At 48.9% G+C, this 21,405-nt stretch overlaps 1 protein-coding gene across 1 annotated transcript; it reads left to right on the top strand.

The window, feature by feature from the left end:
• The first annotated feature begins 173 nt into the window (after window positions 1–173).
• On the top strand, window positions 174–21,180 carry LOC135915324 (kelch-like protein 10). Its single transcript, XM_065448360.2, has 8 exons — window positions 174–463; window positions 3,049–3,339; window positions 4,602–4,883; window positions 8,500–8,692; window positions 9,041–9,210; window positions 9,698–9,806; window positions 16,633–16,965; window positions 20,647–21,180. The coding sequence occupies exons 1-8, from the start codon at window positions 291–293 to the stop codon at window positions 20,923–20,925; spliced, it is 1,830 nt and encodes a 609-aa protein (XP_065304432.1). The 5' UTR covers window positions 174–290; the 3' UTR covers window positions 20,926–21,180.
• Window positions 21,181–21,405: the final 225 nt, after the last annotated feature.

Raw genomic sequence — 21,405 nt, 5'->3', positions numbered from 1 at the left:
ATAGACGATGACAAACCAATGTCAGAATAGGTGATGGAGCAATATGCACTGTTTGGAGAGCTGTAACTTTTTCTTTGGCTCATTTTAGGGCTCCATCAACTCGTGTAGTGGCTCGCTTCAAAATGATGTGGCCACGTCATCACCTCCATCATCATCATCGTCATCGTCGTCCTCGTCGCCGAAGGGCAGCGCGAGGAGGAAGCGGCTGCGAGCCCTCCGCGCGGCCGCTGGCACACGGCTGCAACGACGCCAGGCCGGGCGGGTGGGCAGCGGCAGCGCGACCCGTCACGATGGCGGGCAGCTGCGGGGACGGGCCCGAAGAGATGCTGAGCCAGGAGACCCTGGAGGCACTGTGGGACATGCGCGGTGCGGGTCTGCTCTGCGACGGCCTGCTCAAGACCTCGGATGGCGGCGAGTTCCCCGTGCACAGGGTGGTCATGGCCAGCTGCAGCGAGTATTTCAGGTGCGGGGCGATGCCTGCGGCCGCGTACTCTAACTTTTCTTTTATGCGAAGCATATTACGAGAGCTCAACCCAGCTCCTCAGGCGCGGCGGTGTCGCCTTGAAACCACGTGACACCGTGACGTCACGACAGAGGAGAAGTGGCTTTGGCTCAACTCTTGCAAGACGGGCTGGGTGGGAATCGAACCAGGGTCTCCGGAGTGTGGGACGGAGACGCTACCACTGAGCCACGAGTACGATGCTTCAAAGCGGTACAAAAGCGCCTCTAGTGAATGCGGCGTTGCCTTAGAAACGAGCTGTTTCTAAGGCGTGCGTCTCTTGCTCAGGCGCACATTTCGTTGCCGCGCCGAACGCTGCTTTGCTCGACGCTCACCGCGTCCAATGCGGGGCGCGTAGTCGCTGCCCTGTAGCCCATTGTCTTACACCCCTTGGCGGGTCGACGGGAACGCTGTCGCGTTCCACTCTTGAAGGCGAAGCAGTAATGCATGAGTTGTTTCTTCGTCTAGCCGAACCAAATATAGCCAAGCAACAGCAGTTCACGAGGCTAAACCGTGGTTCAACAACTAAAATAAAGGCTAGTATGCTTCGCATCCTGGGCTTAACCTTACCTAAGCCACAGCCATTTTTTGTTTAGCGGGAAAGCATTGGTGACATTCGTTACCGCTGGTAGCAAATGTACTCTAATGCCAAATAAGGATCTGGAGATGTGAACGGTTTCACTGTGTCTGAGTCAATGATAAATTAACGTTGAAGAAACATTTGTAAATGGTTTAGTGACAGCTGCTGTGGGCCCTTGGCTAGCTGGCTTAGGCACTGAGCGATAGTCGGCGACTGCCGTAGCGCCCTGACCAAATTTTATTAGGTGTGCGCCTGAGGCCTCATCGAAAGTCTGATCCACGTTCTAAGCCGCCGTCTCCGTGGGTGTTCTACAGAAGCAATTTATGAGGCAAGCAATCCTTGCCGCGACAGAGCCGTCCTCACCCATTACTTGAACTAGGTGACATAAGCGACTTTGCTCTCCTACCGTCTCTTATACAGGAGTGGAGAGTACATTCCGCCCTTTCTCCAGAAGCCTGCCTCCTTTTATAAAACGCAGAACTCTACCACTTTGTGGTAGGTAGGTTCTAATTTCGCATCATTTGATACCTATTCAATGGACAAAGAAGTGAATTGTCTGACGGTGGGAAAGAACGCATAGTGCCTCGAGCGGCCATTCGCGCGGTGATATTGCGCGCTGTTGCGCGCTTCTTTCACGCTCGCAAAAACTCCTGAATATTGATCAACAGAAAGCTGTATCGGGAGTTTTTATGTCGCTCTAGAATTTTCTCATTGACAGTTTTCGCCTAAATATAATATTTGAGAAGTTGAATATTTAATTACCAGTAATTACCTAATTAGGCGGAATGAAATAAATGATTTGAGTACCTTCAAGTGACGGGAACCTACATTACATTTGTTCTGTCCAGTGACGTGGTATTCGTATGTTCTTAAGGTGTGGCTAAACTTGGCTGGGGCACCTGGTATATTCTAGGTAGAAGTGTGGTGTGGAAAAAAAAAGGTAGGTCGCGGCGGATTGTAATAGATAATTTGAGTATCTCAGGTGGATTGAAATAAATAATTTCGGTTTCTTCAAGCGACGGCGAACAACATTACCTTTGTTCTGTCCAGCGACGTGGCATTAGTATATTAAAGTTCGGCTAAAGTGAACTGGGACATCGGGTATATTCTAGGTAGAAGTGAGGTGCGGAAAAGGAAATGTGGGCTTGCGATTGTCGCTAGCAAGAATGCACTGGTTCCTTGAATAGCGAAGGTAGAAAAGGACAGTCTTTCTTTGCGGAATTGCTTAAACAGCTAGAATAATTATCAAACCATACTGCGTATTACGTATTAATGTGGCATTAAAAATTAATAAACTATGAGGTTTTATGTGTCAAAGCTGCGATCTGATGATGAGGCACGCCGTAGTGGGAGGCTCCGGAAATTTGGACCACCTGGGGTTCTTTAACGTTCACCTAAATCTAAGTACATGGGTGTTTTCGACCCCATCTAAAGTCCGCCGCTGTGCCCGGGATTTGAGCCCACGATCCCGTGCTTCGCAGCCCAACACCACAGCCACTAAGAATAACGGGACATTATGCTAGGTTGCCTTAACAGGCTCGATGTTAATTTTTTTACTTCATTGTCAAGATCACCAGCGTACACCAAGGCTGATTTCATGTTCTTAGAGTTGACGGTCATGAAAGGTAGTGAGAGATCTTCCACAATTATCAACCACAAATATTTTTATCAATTTATTGGTCCCATACCGTTTTCTACAGTTATCTAAACGCTTCTCCAACAGAACTGTGTTACGGTAGATCTGCTTAAACAACAGCAATAAACGTCGACAATTCATAAGGATTTTTTCGGAACTTGGAGGCGATGGACGTGGGTCTGCATATGCCACTTTTGCTGGCGTGACCGCTTGCATGCCACTACGGATGAGGCTGCAGACACAATCGGGCTAGCGTTTGGTGCCCGACAGCTGTGGACCAACGCTGCAGCTTCGTTTAACTCGTGCTTCTCACGGAAATCGACTGCCTTTCAGGGCGCTTTTCGGGAGCCCCCTGAACAAGGTTCCGCGCGCAGAGGTCTTGGTGCCCGGAGTGTCCAAGGCGACTATGGCCATCATCGTGGAGTTCGCGTACAAGCGTGTCACGTGGGTGGGCTGCGACAACGTCGAGAGCCTGCTGGAGGCGGCCGACTACCTCTGCGTCATGGGCATGGTCAAGGACTGCTGCGACTTCCTGCTTTCCATCATGGCACCCGAGAACTGTATCTCCATCCACAACGTGGCCAAGCTGTACAACTGTTTCGACCTCACCGCCAAGGCATATAAGTGAGTCGAGATAACCAGTAACCATTAGAAAGTGTTTTCCAAGTCAGGTGCATTGTGGGATGATGGGCGCTGCTATACGGTTGCATTAGAGCCAACATACCACTGTCTTAGGTTAGAAAACCTGGTTGTATGGTAAAGAATATGCAGGCTCATTGTGTAGCACTCTGACGTAATTCGTACTCCACAAACAACTCAGCACAAAAGCAGCTCTTAAAAGCACAGAAAGTGCATGGCGTCATGCCGGACGTCAGCACGAACAGCGTTATGTAGATATTTTCGCGTTAAAGAAAGATAAATAACGGCCGATCCAGCGCACTTGTCGGAGTCAAGGTTAAGCGAAATTTCCTTGAAAATGGTCAATTTGATTCTGTAAAAAGAGAAACATGACGCGTGAAATCTTACTTCATTGATAATCCGCACAAGGACATGTTCACGTTCTTCTTACGGCGTGGAAGCTTCAAGAAACTGGTGTATTGTAGTACTAACGCGCGCAGTCCGCCATGTAGCTCATAATTGCCGCTTCTTTTAGGGCTCCTGAAAGGGCACCAGCTAATGCCTAGCGTTTTGGAAGCGTGCGTTTCGGCTACCGCAGCCACCTAACCGCTACTTCGTACCTGCTATGCGGGCGACTTTTCCATCCCACGGCTACTGGGCGTCGCTCTTTTTAGCCCACCTTATCCAGAAAACCCTAATTCACCCAAACACCCATATTGAATGATCTGATAATAACGCGAGTTTCTGTGTAAAAACTCCAGTGCTTCCATATATCATGTGGCATGATTAGATATGAGAGTTATGGGTGCATATTTTGTTTTTTTCTATGTTTTTTTTCTGAGAGGTAGTCGTGTCACCCTGGCTGCTACAGTCCCACATATGACGCCACAGGTTCCTGCGTTGCAGTTAAGTCATTGAGAAGGGAAGTAACCGTTTGAGGTGTCTGCTACCGACAGTTATTGTTCGCAGTAAGATATAATTTCGGCCGACTACTTGTATTTACGTGCTCACTTGATAGCGTGCTGTTACGGAGCGAAAGAAGAGTATACCTGTAGAGCAATGAGGAACGCTGTATAAGCGGCGCGATAAACTGAGCGTCGCCATTCCTCGTCGCGGTAGCAAAGGTGGCAATTTTTGCGAACTGACAAATAAACGAGCATGGACAGCTCGTTTCGGAGCTTGTGACTACAACAATCACGGCGAAATGCGTGGAAATTCACGCAGTCAACCACGCGGGCCTCGTTTCTCCTCTGTCGCTTCTCTTGCAGCTACCTGATGCAGCACTTCATCGAGGTGTCGAAGCGCAGCGAGGAGCTGCTCAGCCTGGAGATCGACGAAGTGGAGGCCATCCTCTCCGACGAGAACCTGAACGTCATCAAGGAGGAGACCGTGTGGAAAGCGGTGGTGCGCTGGATCGAGTTCGATCCCGCCAACCGGCAGCAGCACATTGACCGGCTGCTGCGATGCGTGCGCACGGGCCTTGTGGACACGAACTTCTTCGTGGAGAAGATCAAGTCGCACAAGTTCGTCTCGGACAATGAGTCCTGCAGGTGCGCGCCTCGATCGATACCGCGGGAACGCTTAGAAGGCGTTGTGCTACTAACATGGCTTACTTGCAATACGTGTCTGGTACTCACGAAATTGTTGATACGCTAATGTGTTCCGTCAAAAACGAGCGCCAGCAACAGCGAGCGATCTAATATCAGCCATTGTGAGGGGGCTAATCATCTTGTGGCCAAATTGTTGTCAATTTCATCATGGATTTTCCGTATCTTGCTCGTGGAGCGGTTTGATGCAGTGATAGAACTAAAGGCGAACCCTGGAGCCAGAGTGATTTAGTATAAAATGTTCACGTTTAAAACAAATCAGAGTCCCGTGTGTTTGGCTACCACCTCCCATCTTTAGGAGAGTTTGCTGTTGGGCTAATTGGTTCGTGTGTCTAAATTTAGAGACATCGCTAGGTAATGGGAGAAGAAAGTGTTACACTGTTTCGCTTTCTTTTTCCGATTCCTGGCGCTATTTCTGAATTTAGACACTTATTCATAAGTTGATAGAATGATTTTTTTTGTGCTTGTGGGCATGTTGTTTCAGGCAAACCTTTCTCAGCTTTTCAAAAGTCGAAGATTATAGGCGAATTGACCGTGGCTTCACTAACTAGTTCATAATCATTAAGTTCATCGCAATCTTTGAGCAGCACAGCAAAAGCGACCCAATGATTTCTACTGAAGGAGATTCCTATTTAGTATAAATCCTCAGACTAGCTCCTATTTTAGAATGTCTGTCCCCAAAGTTTCCTGAATTGAACGCATCCTCCTTGACACAAATAGTTTATGAAGAGCCGAACAGAAGAAAGAAAAGCAGAGAAAGAAAAAAGAACTTGCTCTACAAATGTAATTTGTCACTGTCTTCGCGAACAGATTTGCGAAAGCTGTGATTATTCTAAGGATTCGTACTAAATTATCATGCCTTGAGTAGCGACAGGCTCGCATTCCACATTGGCAACACGGGCGCTGGAGTTGCAAACGAGAAATTAAAGGGTGGTATTTAAGTGTGTGAAGCCGTTATGCGTGAACATGGCGCCTGAGCCGCAAATCTTGGCGAGCAAAGAATTTCGTTCTTGTTGACTCCTCTACATCGATCAAACAAACAAACAAACAAACAAACAAACAAACAAACAAACAAATGATTACACCTTGAAATTAGGAGAAGTGGGTATACACTCGACTAAGGGCCGCGCTCGTGTAAGGGCCGTTCCCCCCAACTTGGCAGCCCAAATTTTGAAACAAAAAATGGCCAGGCTTAGCTTGGTTAAGCCAAGAATGCGTTGCATATTGCGCGAGCTGGGGCCCAGCTTTTCCTCCGGCTGTCGTGACGTCACGTCACGTGGTTGCGCTAAAGGTCAATGGTGGCGGCCCGGCCGCGCCCAAGGGCTGAACTGAGTGATTGCAATATGCAACGCATAAAAGAAAGAAAATCTCGCCAGCAAACGGCAGCGTCGTCGCGTCTCGCGTACGGCGCATTTCGCGGGAGCCACCAGATGGCGATCCTGCGGCTTCGTCTCGCGGCGCTTTCTGTGAGCTTCGGGCGCGCGGCACTATCCGGGAGATCTTGTCGCTTTTCTCGCCGGCGCCATTGATCCTTTGTGCCGCCGTTCATTTTGACGACTGCCTATAGCACAACCGCTTGCGATGGAAATGAAAAAAAAACGCTTAACCGCGTACGATGCTGCGTTCAAACTTCAAGTTGTCGCATTCGCCGAACAGAATGGTAAACGTACAGTCGGCCGGAATTTCCACGTCGACAACAAGTGCGCGCTTCGCTGGTGCCACCAAAAGGAATAGCTGGCCGCACCAAAGAAGACTAGGAAATCATGCCACGGCAAGCCTTGCAAATTTCCAACACTCGAGAAGGAGCTCATGACATACGTCACGGACATCAGGAAAGACGGCTGCGCGTTGTGATCCGAGATGCTCCTCGTCAAGGCCCTTGCAATCGCACGCCACATGAACATTTCACCTACGGATTTCGAGGCAAGCGAGGGATGGCTTCGGATATTTATGAAGTGACAACAGCTCAACATCCGCGGCCGGACAACACCCTGCCAAAGGCTTTCGCGCGCGTAGGATAAGAAAAGGGATCAAGTTTCACCGCTTTGTTAAAGCTCTGCGAGCGGAGCACGAGTACTACCCACACCAGATAGGAAACGCGGACCAAACGCCTGTTTGGTTCGATGCTCCTGAGAACGCGACGGTTAAGCAAACCGGCGCGAAGAGCGTCCTTGTGCGCACGACGGACAGACAAAGAACTTCTATTTTGGTCCTGAGAAGGCGATGAGCGTCCCCGTTAGGGGGCATGTGCGCACTACCGGTACCGAGAGTCAGCGTTGCACTGTCACAGCGGGCGGAAGGATGCTCCCCCGTACGTAGTGTTTAACCGAAAGACGCTACCAAAGGAGAGCTTCCCGAATGTAATCATCGTCAGAGTGCAAGAAAAGGGCTGGATGTCCCATGAACTAGTGGTGGACTGGGTGAAAACGGTGTGGCCTAGCCCGCCGGGAGGCCTGCTGCGACGGAACGCCCTGCTCGTATTGGACAGCTTTCGCGGCCACCTCACAGAGCGCGTGAAGGCTCGTCTTGCAGAAGCTCGTACACATCTGGCGGTCATCCCCGGCGGTTTAACAAGCATGCTGCAACCACTGGATGCGTCTATTAATAGGCCGTTTAAGGCAGAATTCAGACGCCAGTACTCTGAATGGATGGCAGCGGGCCACCAAGAGAAATCGCCGAAAGGACGACTAAGGAGGGCGTCACTTCAGCTGGTCTGCTCTTGGATTCTAAACGCGTGGCCTGCGGTGTCCACGGACATTAAAGAGTTTTAAGGGCACAAGGATTTCCACTGCCATGGAAGGCACTTAGGACGATTGGATGCATGAACGTGCGGATGATACGAGCAGCAGCGACGAGCCGAGCCCGAGCAGCGATACAGATGAAGACATCTGGCGAGGATGTCCGCAGGTACACGCCAGATATACCATCGTTAGGTATATGTGGCATGATTAAACAGGTTTTTCCATACATGGATCGAAAATTGAACAAAAAGTTCACTCTTCCGGGGAAGGGCCGCACCCCATCAAAATCGCGGAAAAAAAGTGCGCCCCTTACACGAGTGTTTACGGTATGTTCCGTGGTCCCAAGGTTATGATTTAAAACTTGATGCACTTTTAAAAAGCAAGTGTTTAATATATGTCGACGTTTCTGGCAGAGCCCGGTCTCTTTCAACACACACACACACACACACACACACACACGCACACACACACACACACACACACACACACACACACACACACACACGCACACGCACGCACACACACACGCACGCACGCACGCACGCGCACGCACACATATATATTACAGAGAGAGAGAGAGATAGAGAGAGAGAGAGAGAGAGCAAACATTTATTTATCATGAGTTTGGGCGACTTCCTCGCGATTGCAATTAACGGATAGCAACTGGTAATGGATCAAGCCATGTCAACCGAAATGTTCGATGTCTGTGTCGTCGTTCAATTCCGCGCCTGATGTTGGTGAATCTCAAGTCCGTGGGCTTGCGTTCGGGAGACGGGCTTGGAGGCGCGACGTTTCTTTTTTCTTCATCTCTCGCGCAGGCCGTTGGTAATCGACACGTTGCGGTTTCTGTACGACCTGGACGTGGTCGTGCACAACGACGAAGTGCCAACGCCATTGTTCGCGCGACCGCGCATACCGCACGAGGTGATGTTCGTCATCGGCGGCTGGATGGCGGGAGGACCCACTGCCTACATCGAGAGCTACGACACCAAGGCCGACAGGTGGATTAAGGTTGGTAAAGGCATCGCGAATTTCTATGCTCGACAGTTCGAGGAGCAGCAGACACTTCGCGTCCATCCAGGAGGTTATCGACAACTCTGTTTTCCTTTGTGGCATACTCCAGGTCAGCTTTACCCTGGCGAATAACAAGCTTATGATAGATCAGCTATGATCAGGTAGGTCAGGGTTGTGGTGGTAGAAATCGGAGCAGGGAAGGCGCGATAGAAATACTGTGCCACTGGCGCTTGCTTTTTCTGCTTTCTCGCGGGACCGTTAATTCATTCCGCTCAGACCAACGTGGAGTCTTAAAGCACCACAGGAATCCCAAAAGCAATCGTTGCTATTGTTCCGGACGCACAGGTCGAGGCCGTGGATCCCGAGGGTCCCCGGGCGTACCACAAGTGCGCGGCCATCGGCAACGACATCTACGTCATCGGGGGCTTCAACGGCGAGGACTACTTCAGCAGCGTGCGGTGCTTCAACGCGCACACAAAGAAATGGCGCTCTGTCACACCGATGCACGTTAAGAGGTGCGCCTTCACATAGGGGCATCTGAAAAAAGCGACTCAGATATTAGAAGTTCTCAAAGCTCTCAAAATGCGGCCGACTAAGGGTAGCATTCGGAGTTTATGCCGGTTCACTAAACTAGTTAGACGTTTAACAATGTCGTAAAATGTATGTAAATTAAATGAAATCAAAGTAGATAAAGCTGAAATCGGGCTGACATAGATGCTATATAAAGTTTAATGCCCTAGATCTACACTGTGGTTTATTAAGGGTGCATTAGAGGAGGACTTCAAATCATCAGAGCATTTCAGGTTCTCTACGAGAACCTAAACATATTCATACGAGGATATTTGCATTCCGTCCCCATAAGTTCAGTGGCTGAAAAGCGTGGAGGGAAAGTAGCTATTCAGTAACTTCAAATTGTGGAAATGGAGGGTTTGTGAGAAATGCTGCGTTAACAGAGTTTGTGCTAAATGCTTAAGGGCCAAAACGACCACTCCCATTTTCCAGGTGCTATGTGAGCGTGGCGGTGCTGAATGAGATAATCTACGCCATGGGCGGATACGACGGTCGTCACAGGCAAAACACAGCAGAGAAGTTCGACCATCGCACAAACCAGGTAACACGTCCTCGATGTTCTTTTACAGGCGTCAGCCTGCATTTGGCTAAGAGGTATTTTTGAAAACGTGGGGCTAGCCCCGACCAGCGACTACTTCACGTTCCCGGAATATCCCGTAGTGGACGTTCTTCTGTTCCTGGCTTCCATTACTGTCATGCGCTTGCAGCGCGCCTCGAGTTGGAAAAGAAAATTTTAGGAATATTGTTACACGAGCGAAGGATTAAGACTGGAGACCATGTAAAAAATATATTTACAAGAGATAATGCAGCGCTGGCCATTTCAGCCGACAGCTCGAGAGCCAGAGAGCGTTCTTCCTCCTCTTTTTTCTCGAGTGATGGCGCCCACGCGCCTCGTTCAAACAATCGAAGTCCACACTCGTGTAGTATAGCGGAAGCGACGTCCCGGAGCGTCTAAATGTAATCACCGGGAGGATGATCCTGCATCAGTCGTGTAACGTGCACGATATCACAGGACTGGGAAGCAAATGAGGCGTCAGGCGCGATCTCGTAGGTGACTGGAGTGACAGCACGAAGCACTCGATATGGGTCTGTGCAACGGGACAGCAGTTTTTCTGACGGGCCAACCTGACGCGACCGAGGCCATGGAATCACCAAAGAACCAGGTGGGAAGTGCGCATCTCGCTGTCACCGATTGTACAAACGGCTTTGACTCTGTTGGGATTTCAGTGTGTGGTCAGGGGCAATTTTCCTTGCGTGGGCACAGCGGGCGATGGCGTCAAGTGCCTATTCACTGGTCGGTGGCGCGTGAAAATGTAGCGTTGTGTCGAGGGGCAATGCTGCTTCTCGGCCGAACGAAAGGAAAAATGGGGAATAATTGGCTGTGTCGTGGCGCGAGCGAGGAATTATAAGCAAGTGTGACAAGCGGTAGAGCGAGGTCCCAGTCAGTGTCGCGAGCATGTCTTTGAGACATACATATTTCGCGAGCATGTCTTTGAGAGTGCGATTGAGACGCTTCGTGAGACCATTTGTTTGCGTATGGTATGCTCCTCGAGGCCATTTGTTTGCGGATGGTATGATTTTCATAGCTTGTGCGTCGTGGCACAGGACTCTAGGATGCCAACGCAGCAGATCCGGATACTGGGCCTGCTGTTGCGCAGCGACGGCATGGCGCACGCAGCCGTCCACAAAAGCAAAACTACATCAGAGCAGGTCTTGAGCATGATCCGGATAGTCAGCAACCGGAACAGAGGAATCAAAGAAGACGCACTGTGCCTGGTGCAGGCATTCATCGTGTCACGCGTAACGTACTCCGCCCCGTACCTCCAGCTTGCGAAGGTGAACCGCGAGACGCTGAACACTACGATAAAGAAAGCAGTCAAACTCGCCCTGGGCATCCCAGTCTATTGGTCAACACAGAAGCTGCTGGAAATGGGTGCCCACAACACGGTAGAAGAGCTGGTGGAAGCACACCTATCCCACCAGAGAGTAAGGCTGCACCGGACAGAGCACGGTCGGGTCGTCCTACGCAAGATAGGATGGCAAAGTGAACAGCAACCGACAACGGAGCCGCTCCCCACAACGTGGAGAGATTATTAGGACCAAGCCCCTCCCCCGGAACACGCAGCCGGGGAGGAACGATGAGAGACCCTCTGCGCGGGCCAAGGCACTGGCTCGACAGCTGTAAGAGGACCCCGAGGTTCCCTACGCGGACGCCTCGCTTCCCGAGCACAGAACCAGAGCAATGGCGGTCATCACCACCATCGATAAACTGATCACAGGCGCGTCGATACGGACGATGAATACAGCAGAAGCAGAAGAAGTGGCCGTGGCCCTTGCACTCGCACAATCGGGAGTGAGGACCGTGGTCACATACTCCCAGACCGTCTACGCAAGCTACCGCAAGGGGAACATCTCTCCCGCGGCACTAGCGATCCTCACCAAATGCAAATAACCGGGACGCGCCGTTGAGCTCGTGTAGGTCCCGGCTCACTCGCAAGTGGAAGGCAACGCACTCGCCGACTACTATGCCCGAGAACTGTCAATCCGGGCCGAGGACGAGCCAGAGCTACCGCACCCCGTAACAAGTTACAAAGAAATCACACAATTGTGCACAAGCGGCAGATGTAGGCTTCCCCGTCCGCATCCGCTAATCAGCCGAATGCAGCGAACAATCGTGCGACGCAGGCAAGCGGGGTCGCTAGAGCATCCCGTGCTCTTGCACAAGATGGCAGGCGTGATGGCAGGCGTGATGGCAGGCGTAAGAACTTTTTGAGGCGACAACATAGGTCAGCGCTCATTATGGACGCTAGGGCTCCAGTATCAATTAATGCCTTCAACGGAACACCATCTACGTCTACTTCAGTTAGGTTCGTGTTGGTGAGGAGCGTCAACGGAGGATTCGGACAGGAAGAACGTGATGCCGAACTACCTACAAGAGCGGCATGGCCTAGTTTTCCGCCCTGGAGAGTGCATAATTGATCGGCGACGAATAGCGGCGTGGCTGGGGCGACGGGCACCGATGGCGCTGAAGTCATGACAAGCGAGCAGGACGACTGACATTGACGGATACGTCAGAGTTAGGAGTCATACGGCGAGGTGAGTAACGGTGCGGGTCGGCATATGGGTGAGGAGACGGGGAAAAGCAGCTGGAATACGGCGACGTCCAGAAGGTGCGCCAGTGGCGAGCGACGTGGCCAATGCGGAGGCAACGGAAGCAAATGGGCTTGTCTTCCGGAGTTCTCCCCTCGGTAGGATAATGGTATCTGGGAGGGGATTGCAGATTGCCGTGAGGTGTAGCAGTCAGCACCAGTCGTGCGTCAGGTTAGGAGACGGAGCGGGCAGCAGGAAAACCTAGGTTTGCAAATTCTTGCAGCACAACTGCCTGAATGAAAGAGATCGCTGGGGGTGGTTTGTCAATGGTGGGGTGAACGGGGCGTTGATGGAATGGCGCAGGAGTTGCGGCCTCGAGTTCGAAGCGAACAATACGTGTGACGTGCTCATTGAAAAGTCGTGAAGCGGTAAGGTCAATGCAAGGCGATGTCGCAGCCTAGTTAGGGAGCCTGGAGAACTGTGGAATGACGCGGTGGCTTTTCGCGAGCTCAAAGTGGCGGCATTCCTTGACAATGACGTTGATGGTGGACAAATTGTTGAAGACAAACAAGTTGAAAGCGTCGTCCGCGATGCCTTTGAGTACATGGCCGACTTTGTGAACCTCGGCCATTTTTCGTCAACTTTCCGACAAAGAGCGAGCATGTCTTGTACGTACGAGACATACAGTTCAGTAGAAGGCTGAACACGGTAGCAAGCTCTTTTCTAGCAGCCAGCTGCCGGCCGGTGAGATTTCCAATGAGGTCGCTGAGCTTACCCTTGAAAGCATCCGAGCTAGAGATCTCGTCCTCGTGTGTCCTGAACCATACACGAGCAGTTTCGTCCAAGCAGAATAGGACATTCGCTAACATAATGGTAGGGTCCCAGCGGTTGTTTCCGCTAACACGTTCATACAAGCTGAGCGTCTTCGACGTCGACATTATCTTTTCCGGAGAAAATGCCAGGATCGTGGGGCTTGGTGATCGTAACGTACGTTGTTGTCGGAGTCGCAGGAATAGGAGACGGGGTGTCGTAACCTGAACCATGGCGAAAAGCACGACGGTGCGGCCGCTGCGGAGCACCGTGGTGAGGACGGGGAACGGTGCCCTCCACCAAAATGTTACGTGAACGAAGGATTAAAACTGGAGACTATTTACAAAATATATTTACAAGGGATAATGCAGCGCAGGCCAGTTCAGCCGACAGCTCGAGAGCTAGAGAGCGTTCTTCCTCCTCTTTTCTCGAGTGGCGGCGCCCACGCGCCTCGTTCAAACAAATTCCACACGCGTGTAGCAATATTGATTGAGGGCTAAATTCAATTGTGACAATAGATGGGAAATGAGACATCCACACAAACGTAGCCTACGGCTACACAAGAAACCGATACGGGTCTCTCGAAAGAATGGCTTCGCAGTTGAGGAAAAATTCGTCCTGGTCTGGGACCCTAACCCGGGACCCGAACCCGCCATTACGGGGCAGCCGCTCTACCATCTGAGCTAACCAGGCGTCTAGCAGATAGCAGGCGAAGTAGAATTTATCAACAACTCAGAATTGATAAATTCGACATCGCCTGCCATCTGCAAGCCACCTGGTTAACCCAGATGGTAATGCGCCTGCCCCGAAAAGGCGGGGGTGCTGGGTTCGATCCCCAGACCAGGACGAATTTTTTCTCCACTGTGAAGCCTTTCTTTGGAGGGACCCGTACTGATTACATTTGAAGCCCTTAGCTACGTTTGGCTGGACGTCTCATTTTCCCTTTAATAATTACTGCTCTCCACCTTGCGTATTTCCCCAGAACTATTTCGTCAATTATGACAATACGTTAAACTGGTTACACACTTAAACCACTAAGTGAAAGGTGATAATTGCGAATGAGAGAGGCCCTAGCTACATAGTTTCACAGATATGTTTACAGTCGAGACAATCCAGATTAGGGCAAGCCAGAGGCAATGGCTGCACTTCAGTAATACGAGGATCGACGAGCCGCCTCGAAAATTGCGGCGAATTGGGTTGAATATTTTCCCTATATGAGAGAATATGTGAATCGCCATTTGTTTCTTATGAATGCTCTGTGCAGGGAAGATTTGGTGCAAGTTGAGAACTGCCTTTCCTGTCGGTGTTGCCATGCTTTTTAACGCAGAGCTTATAGACGCCCAAGCTATACGTAAAATTTTGGGCTAGGGACGAATGAGAGCCCAATGCCGAGGTGTGGGTTCTCTGCAATTTAGTTTAGGGCCACCGTCTAAAATGCGCGTTAACCACCAACTGCAAAGTGCGGCCAGATAGCACTAGATGGATGTTGCTACGGCAACTAACGCCACTGCAACTGGGGTACTCTGGGCTACATATGAGCAATACATAGCCGTAGAGTCTCACTGATCCTTTATGACGTGTTGAGAATATTGGTTTGGCTAATTGAGACGCCAGGTCACGGTCTGTGCATACTGATGATTCATTTGGCAGAGATTTGTGCGTTGCACCCCCACCTCCCCACACTCACACACACCTCTTTTTGCTAGTCGCATTCTTCCATCGCATTATTGTATTTAAGTAACGGAAGTACCCGGTGTTTCAGAATATCTTTGATTGGGAGATTTTGGTCGCACTTGTCCCACTTCATGGCATGGTTACGCTAGCGATTGCACGGACGCACTACTACACTCGGGACAAATAACGAAGTAGAACTTACTTGCTATAGTAGTCAAGTAGTCGCAGATCTTAGCTCCGGTGGTTCTTTATTTATTTAGGCTAGTATCAGGCAATCGGACGGGAATCGAATGAGTCGGAGTTTAGCAATTAAAGAATAAAAAGCACAGCCTGCCTAGAAGCGGACATGAACTGACGGTCGGACACGAAAGGACACATGCCAGACATACGGCTACTAAAGCTCTGCTAGTGCCTATGAGAACATCACACTGTTAGTTTCCTTAAGGCCCATTTCACATTGTATTCGATACGAGCCCCCACTTTTCGCAGCGTCGATGCCGATTGAGACTCCCAGCTGTTAAGGGGTCCAAGCGTCGCCACTGGGCATTCCTTAGCACCCCTGTATGACAAGTGGTGCACTTGTTGTCCTTATGTGCAACACAAGAAATGCTACCCGAGGGCTCTCATCAAATAATCTACTCTGAAAGGGTTCAAAATGTCACCGACTCTGAGCGTGTTTGGCATGTGATGCAAACTCACGAAATGGGAAAATCCCGCTTGCATCTCCGGCGTGAGCTCGATAGAACTTCGGTCCTTCTTATATGATGCATGGTTAAATATCCCGGCCCGCCAACATGGTAGTCTTTGCTTAGTGGCACACGATGTGAGCGCTCGTGGGTATTCTTTGTGTATCTCGGCGTTCCTCTCGGATTTCATCAGGGCACGTGGTATAGCAGTCGGGCTAGCAGGCTGTTTAACGCGGTGACAACACGCGAGAGTGAACGGCTGCGAAAAGCTACCTATGCATAGCCTCCGAGATTTGGCGCAGTAGCGCCGACAACGATCATGCCGGAAATCTTGGAGGCCGTGGTCCATGGATCTTTCGATAAAACGGAATTGAAACACGTGCACAAGGCAAGCCGGGGAATTATTCCGCTTTTATTGTTATTCTTTAAGTAACTGCATTTTGTACAGATGGTTACTGAGCACCTGATCTACTGCACGAAGGTTTAGTTGTGGTTGAAGCCAGTAGAAGGGCTAACAATATTGCACGACGTATCACTGGTGAAACCACGATCACTTAAATCGGTCGGGAGTACGTAGGAAAAACAAATGGAAAATAAAAAAGAAATTGTTAACATCTGTGCTGAAGTAAGTAGAGCATTACTGAAAAAATAACCTCTACAAAGAAATCACCAAGTCAAATAGCTGACGACATTTGGAAAATTATTGTTCACCTAAGCAAGATTAAGATGGACTGGTACAAGTTTTATCAGAGGCCTACGCAAACAAGGCCGTAAAGTATTTTATTCGGGGGAAGTAGCATGGATTCCTCTGAAAAGAAGGAAAATACATTTGACAGGCCGTCTTACGTATTCACCGTAGACTCGTCTTACAGATACAATGTAAGGTGGCTTTATCTAAAAGAAGGCCACGAATACAGATTTGTTGCAATTGCTAGTCTCACAGGAATTAGCCTCTATAAAAACCGCGAAAGCCGCAGTCATGTAAATTTTAAATTGCCTCCCCTTTTCGTGTTATCTGCGGACTGGGTTTTCGTTCGTCAACAACACCCTACCGCGGCCGGCAGCCGTGCCCTCTGCGATCGCGCTGCACTTGTTGGTCGCTCGCAGTGGACGATGATCGCGCCCATGAACATGCAACGTAGTGACGCGTGCGCCACCACGCACGACGGCTACGTGTACGTGACTGGCGGATTCAGCGGCAACGATTGCCTCAGCTCGGCCGAGCGCTACGACCCGACGGTCGACCAGTGGACCACGATTTCGGGCATGCGGTTCCGGCGCAGCGGGGTCGGCTGCATAGGCTTTCGCAACTGCGTCTATGCGATTGGTGGCTTCAACGGGACCACCAGGCTGGCCTCGGCCGAGAAGTACAATCCGGAGACCAACATGTGGACCAGTCTGCCCAACATGTACACACCCAGAAGCAACTTCGCCGTGGCCGTGAGTAGCGATATGACCTAGCTTCGCAGTAATTTGCGAGGTGCAATGGTTCAAACATTGTGCTTGCGGAAACAAAAGCATCTACGAATGAAGTGAGAGGTTGCACTCTCGTCTCGTATCCCCATGCCGTCGCTCTTTTGCCATCGCTGGCCGGAAGAAACTAGCCCATTTCTTGACGCTGCGAGCTTAGAAGCCCTTATAAGCCCTCTAAGATCTTGTAAAGTTTGCGGTGTTCGTACGTTAGAACGCGGGGAAAAGTATAACATATATTTGCAGAGCTGTTGAAGTGAAAAGCGTGAGCCGATAGGGAGTTCAGTACTTGGAAAGGATGTTTGATTGGAGTCTCTGCATTCTATGAAATCATGCGCCAATAAACGCTCTCTTGTGCTATTAAATACTGTGACTAAAATATATTTACAGACTACCCCCAGCCATAAAATTTTGTTGATACTTTGCTGTTATTCTGGCCACAACGAAAAATACATTGAAATTATTGTGGAATTACATTCGGATTCAATATCAGTACTTTGTTGCTTCATGGTGATAGTTATAGTCATTACGCGATAGCACCACTTACAATCGAACAATTTAATATGTAGGGTAATTTGGTCGAATGTGCTTTTGTACGTAACATGTATCATCTGTACGGAAGAGCCCCGTGTCACAAATACAAGCAGAGAAAATACGGCAGAACATTTAAAACAAAATGTTTCAACTTTCCAATGGACGTTTAGTGTTCGAATACTAAGCTGCTATGAGCTTTACCTGATCAGTGACAGATAAGCACTTGTGAGTGTTATTCTTGTTCCTGTACTGCGTCCTTTTTGCTTGTAGGCAACTGAATGGATTCGTACCCGGCTCATAAATTGTGACTTTGTATGAATAAATATCGCTCACTTATTTGTGCGAATGTGACGCTGAAATATTAGATGGCTACTATGACTATATGAAGTAATTTGTTGTAACAATACTGCTACAATAAAATGGTTTCCCCATCCACTGTGACAGACTTGCCACATTCCACTAATAGTCATTACCAAGTTTCGCAAGCAATTATAACTTTTCGTCTGCAGGTGTTACCGCAGAAATGTATGGTCTTTTTATGCATCGAACGTTATTACCAATGAATTCGATTACATTTGTCCCGGTTTTAAGCACATTTCATCACAAGTATCAGCACATTTACATATCGGTTTTAGTTGCTGGCGTAAAAATGTGCAACTATGGGGTCGTTATGTTCATTGTGCCCTCTATATTTTCGTGTTTACAAGAGCGCGTTTGCATAGGAGGAAGATATTTAACCCGTTGTGATGGAATAAGAGACAAAGGGAGAAAGAGAGAGAGAGAGAGAAGAGAGAGAGAGGGAGAAGAGAGAGCAAGGACAGGAAAGACAGGGAGGTCAACGAGAAGAGCACTCTGTATCGCAAGGTCTGTAGCTGTAGCTCTACACTGTAGCTCTACGCTTGTGGTGTTTCATTATTCCGCAAACCGTAAAATTACAACGAGTGGCATAAGGTCTCTGCTAACGTTACTTTCGAGCATACCAAAAGGTGCTGAATTTTTGTCTATCGGATAAAAACAACATATAGCGTGATACGAATACTCCTGGGGACTGTTGCAAGGATGTTGGAATTCCTACAGTCCAGACAAAAAAAAAACAAACATTATTTTAGAAGGGACGAAGGCTGATGATGGATGGTGACTGATGCGACAATAGTAACTTACTCATTGCTTCACTAGGTGTGGCACTACAGTCATCGATAGGTACTTATACTGTTTGTATTACGTGCGCTCTTGGCATGAGTACTAGCGATACGCGAAAAGCGTAAACGTACGGAGCACCAAGTTTGAATTAGGACCACAATGTTCATATTTGCTAGGGTTCCTATGGGCTCTTTACCTTAGCGACAAATATTAGATAGCAGCGCGCCGCACACAGTATGAACCATGTTAATAACTGCAATGCTTCTGAAACGAAGCTGTTGCCGATGGACTATAATCAGGCTAAAGCTTTCAATTTATTCACGTAAGACTAGTGTTATGAAAATGCGACTAGATTTGAAAACTTGCCGTGAAGCACCAAGTACCGTTTGCCGTTGCTTTCCACGTCCGCCTGTCAGGATCCGTAGCATTTGCCACCGATAAGCTTAGAACGGCGAATGTTTGCAACGTTACATTGTCTTCCCTGCAAAAATTGCTTCAGGGTATATTCGTGCTAGTGTCTACTTAAGTGATAAGTATATGCTGGTTCAGCCAGCATAGGAATGACGGGCAGCACGTGGATTTGCGCGAATTCCGCGCTTCTAGCTTGAAGCGACTGGGTAATGCAGGAAATTATACATTTTCTACAATGCAGCCTTTCGCATTCATTACGCATGTTCGCACACAGCGGTTGACTTGCCGTGCTTAAAGAAGTAGAAGTGCTTAGAAATTTATTTACTTTTCTCACACTAATTCTCTGACAACATTGCAGAGTAGAGTGGCGTATCTGTGAAACAAATCAGCTGGAGACACTCAGCACACATTTAAGCCATACAAAAGTATATAGTTATACAATGCCAGCTAAGACTTGACTGAACTTGTGGTCATCATCAATATTGACAGCTTAGCGGGAAATCGGTTCCACTACTGAGAGGCACAAGGCAAAAAGTTATGATAAAAAGGGGGTATCTTTTGTTGGATACGCAAGTATACCTTGTGTTGACCGTCGATGCAAATGGGATGTGTTCTTTCCGCCGAGGGTCATGCTGAAAACAACGGTGGTACTACTTGCAAGTTAAAGCGTCGTGAATGACGTAGGAAGAAGGTTTGAAGCCACAAGGGAAAACGTTGTAAACAAATATGTGTGCAATAATTCCCCTAGTATAGGAGAATGATTGCAGCGCCAGAGTTCCTTCTAGTGGTCATTTTTAGGGAAAATATACGGCGCCTAGTAACATATGCAAGACATCCTGGTCGCGAATGCGACTAACCTATTGTAAAGGAGCAATTCAATAGCGCGCGTTCGATCTGGGTGCTTATGTCGTGAATGGTCTCTCTCTCCGTTCGTTGTTTAGCGCGCTTCAGTAGATTTCACTGGCCAAATGACGCGTTGTGTGGCGGGATTGCGCAGCGGAGGGCTGGCTTATATTTTGAAAGTTGTAAAAGCAGCACACCACACCCTTTTCACGCCCAAAACCAGGGCACGTTACAATTAAGAAGGAGGGAAAAGACTTATAGGACACAGGTCTGCGAGAGCCACGTTGTAGTCGCCGAAATTCGGGAAACTTGTTCTCGTCGCGTAATATTAAGGCTGAGTGTAAAGATATGGCACTTGAAAGGTAAGCCTACGGAAAACGAAACTGGTGCGTAGAAGAATCATTGGGGGCGCACTGACACCTGGCAGTCGTATTTTAAGAGTCAAGATTGAGTGGACCTTTAACGCCATAAATAAATAAATAAATAAATAAATAAATAAATAAATAAATAAATAAATAAATAAATAAATAAATAAATAAATACAAAAGTCAAAGAGGCCATGTCCGTACTAATGTCAAGGAGCTGACATTAAGCTATCGTACAAGGAATTGCTTTCTGCATTTTATGGAACTTCAGAAGGTCTCCATGAACTGGCGACCTGTGCTCATCGAGAAGGCTAACTGCTTTTTATTTCTCTTTCGCGTATCGCGTGGCTTTCAATAGATAATCGACAACCTGGTGTTCGCCATCGGTGGCTTCAACGGCGAGAGCACGACGAACCTCGCCGAGTGCTACGACCCGACCACGGACCAGTGGTACGAGGCCACGGACATGAACGAGTCCCGCTCGGCGCTTGCCGCTTGCGTCATTTCCGGCCTGCCCAACATCCGCGAGTACGTCCACCAGCGCCGCGACAACTTGATGGAGGAGAAGCGACAGAAGATGCTCGACATCCTCAAGCACCGAACGCGTCACGTGAACCGTGACGACAAGAATGCGTAGAAGAAAAAGAAAAAAAAATGAAATTAATGAGCGGACGGAGGTTGAGAGCCGACGCCCACCGCCCCGCTCGTTGTAGCCAAGAGTCTGTTCCGTTGGTGCGAAGACACTTTAACCCGTTAATTACGCCTTGCATTTACTGACGTAATTTGATGACGCCATTTTTCTGGTGGTGCCGCAAACTTCGACGCCGATTCTGTATGGCGCTTATATACGTGAAATTAGTATTTATTCGAATTATATTTGGCGAAAGACCGGCGTCGGCTTTCGTAGCGATTTCTTGATGATGAAATAGGCAAACTGGGCCTCGAGACATTGTATCAAGTTTTCGCGCTTCTTAGTTACATGTTTAAAAATAATTTGCATGCGATAACCGCGATCTGATTTCATGGTGCACCTTAGTCGAGGACTCAGGATTATTTTGACAATGTGGGGTTCTTTAACATACATTCACTGCACTGTACACAAGCCTACTTGCATTCT

The sequence above is a fragment of the Dermacentor albipictus genome, chromosome 1 (genome assembly GCF_038994185.2).
Source record: "Dermacentor albipictus isolate Rhodes 1998 colony chromosome 1, USDA_Dalb.pri_finalv2, whole genome shotgun sequence".
Taxonomy (NCBI): Eukaryota; Metazoa; Arthropoda; class Arachnida; order Ixodida; family Ixodidae; genus Dermacentor; species Dermacentor albipictus.
The sequence above is the reverse complement of the archived record's forward strand: the minus strand, read 5'-3'. Positions and strand labels throughout refer to the sequence as shown.